This window comes from Myotis davidii, unplaced genomic scaffold (assembly GCF_000327345.1).
Source record: "Myotis davidii unplaced genomic scaffold, ASM32734v1 scaffold78, whole genome shotgun sequence".
Classification (NCBI taxonomy): domain Eukaryota; kingdom Metazoa; phylum Chordata; class Mammalia; order Chiroptera; family Vespertilionidae; genus Myotis; species Myotis davidii.
Genome location: NW_006290305.1, coordinates 2,796,859 through 2,797,532, shown reverse-complemented (window position 1 = coordinate 2,797,532; position 674 = coordinate 2,796,859). Strand labels below are relative to the sequence as shown.

The 674-nt window shown below is 39.2% G+C and overlaps 1 protein-coding gene across 1 annotated transcript in view; it reads right to left on the bottom strand.

Moving 5' to 3' along the window:
• Window positions 1-674, bottom strand: part of LOC102757331 — a 143,320-nt gene that overhangs the window by 35,457 nt on the left and 107,189 nt on the right. The window contains exon 19 of the mRNA XM_015563582.1: window positions 109-238. Coding sequence (XP_015419068.1) covers window positions 109-238 — 130 coding nt within the window. The remainder of the gene's footprint in view (window positions 1-108; window positions 239-674) is intronic.

Sequence of the window (674 nt, the reverse complement as noted above, 5' to 3'; positions counted from 1 at the left end):
GGAAAGAATTTCTTATTCTTGTACCGTTAGTTCCACTAAGCTGACTATATAAAGACACTTTTTGAAGGGGGTGTGACTAGACCAGGAGTGTGGAAAGCAGTGACTCACCTAATCTGTTACGTCTAATCTCTTCTGGGGAGACGGGCCGCAGCTTTCTTTCTGCTTTGATTTCTTCTAGTATTCTTTCATGGAGGCTCCGTGGCCGTGGTGGAGTGGGTTTTAGTTTTCTGGCTGAGGCCTTGAAAAAAACACATAATGGTTGGAGACTTTAAGTAGTTGTCCTTAAATATTTTTTACTTAAGTTCATTCATATAGTATAATGTTATGAAATGATATTTTATGGATTGACACACTGCTTGATAAAAAACTATTTAGAGTCATTATCAAGATTTCTAAAGCAATAGGGAGATTTCTGAATTTCACAGTGATTTAGTAGTACATGCTTAACTAATTTTAAAGAGACAACTGTGGCTCAGTGGTTGAATGTCAACATATGAACCAGGAGGTCAAGGTTCAATCCAAGTCAGGACACATGCTGGGGTTGTGGGCTTGATCCCCAGTGGGGGTGGTGTACAGGAGGCAGCTGATCAATGATTCTCTCTCATCACTGATGTTTCTTTCTCTCTCCCTCTCCCTCCCTCTCTGAAATCAATAAGTATATATATATATATATA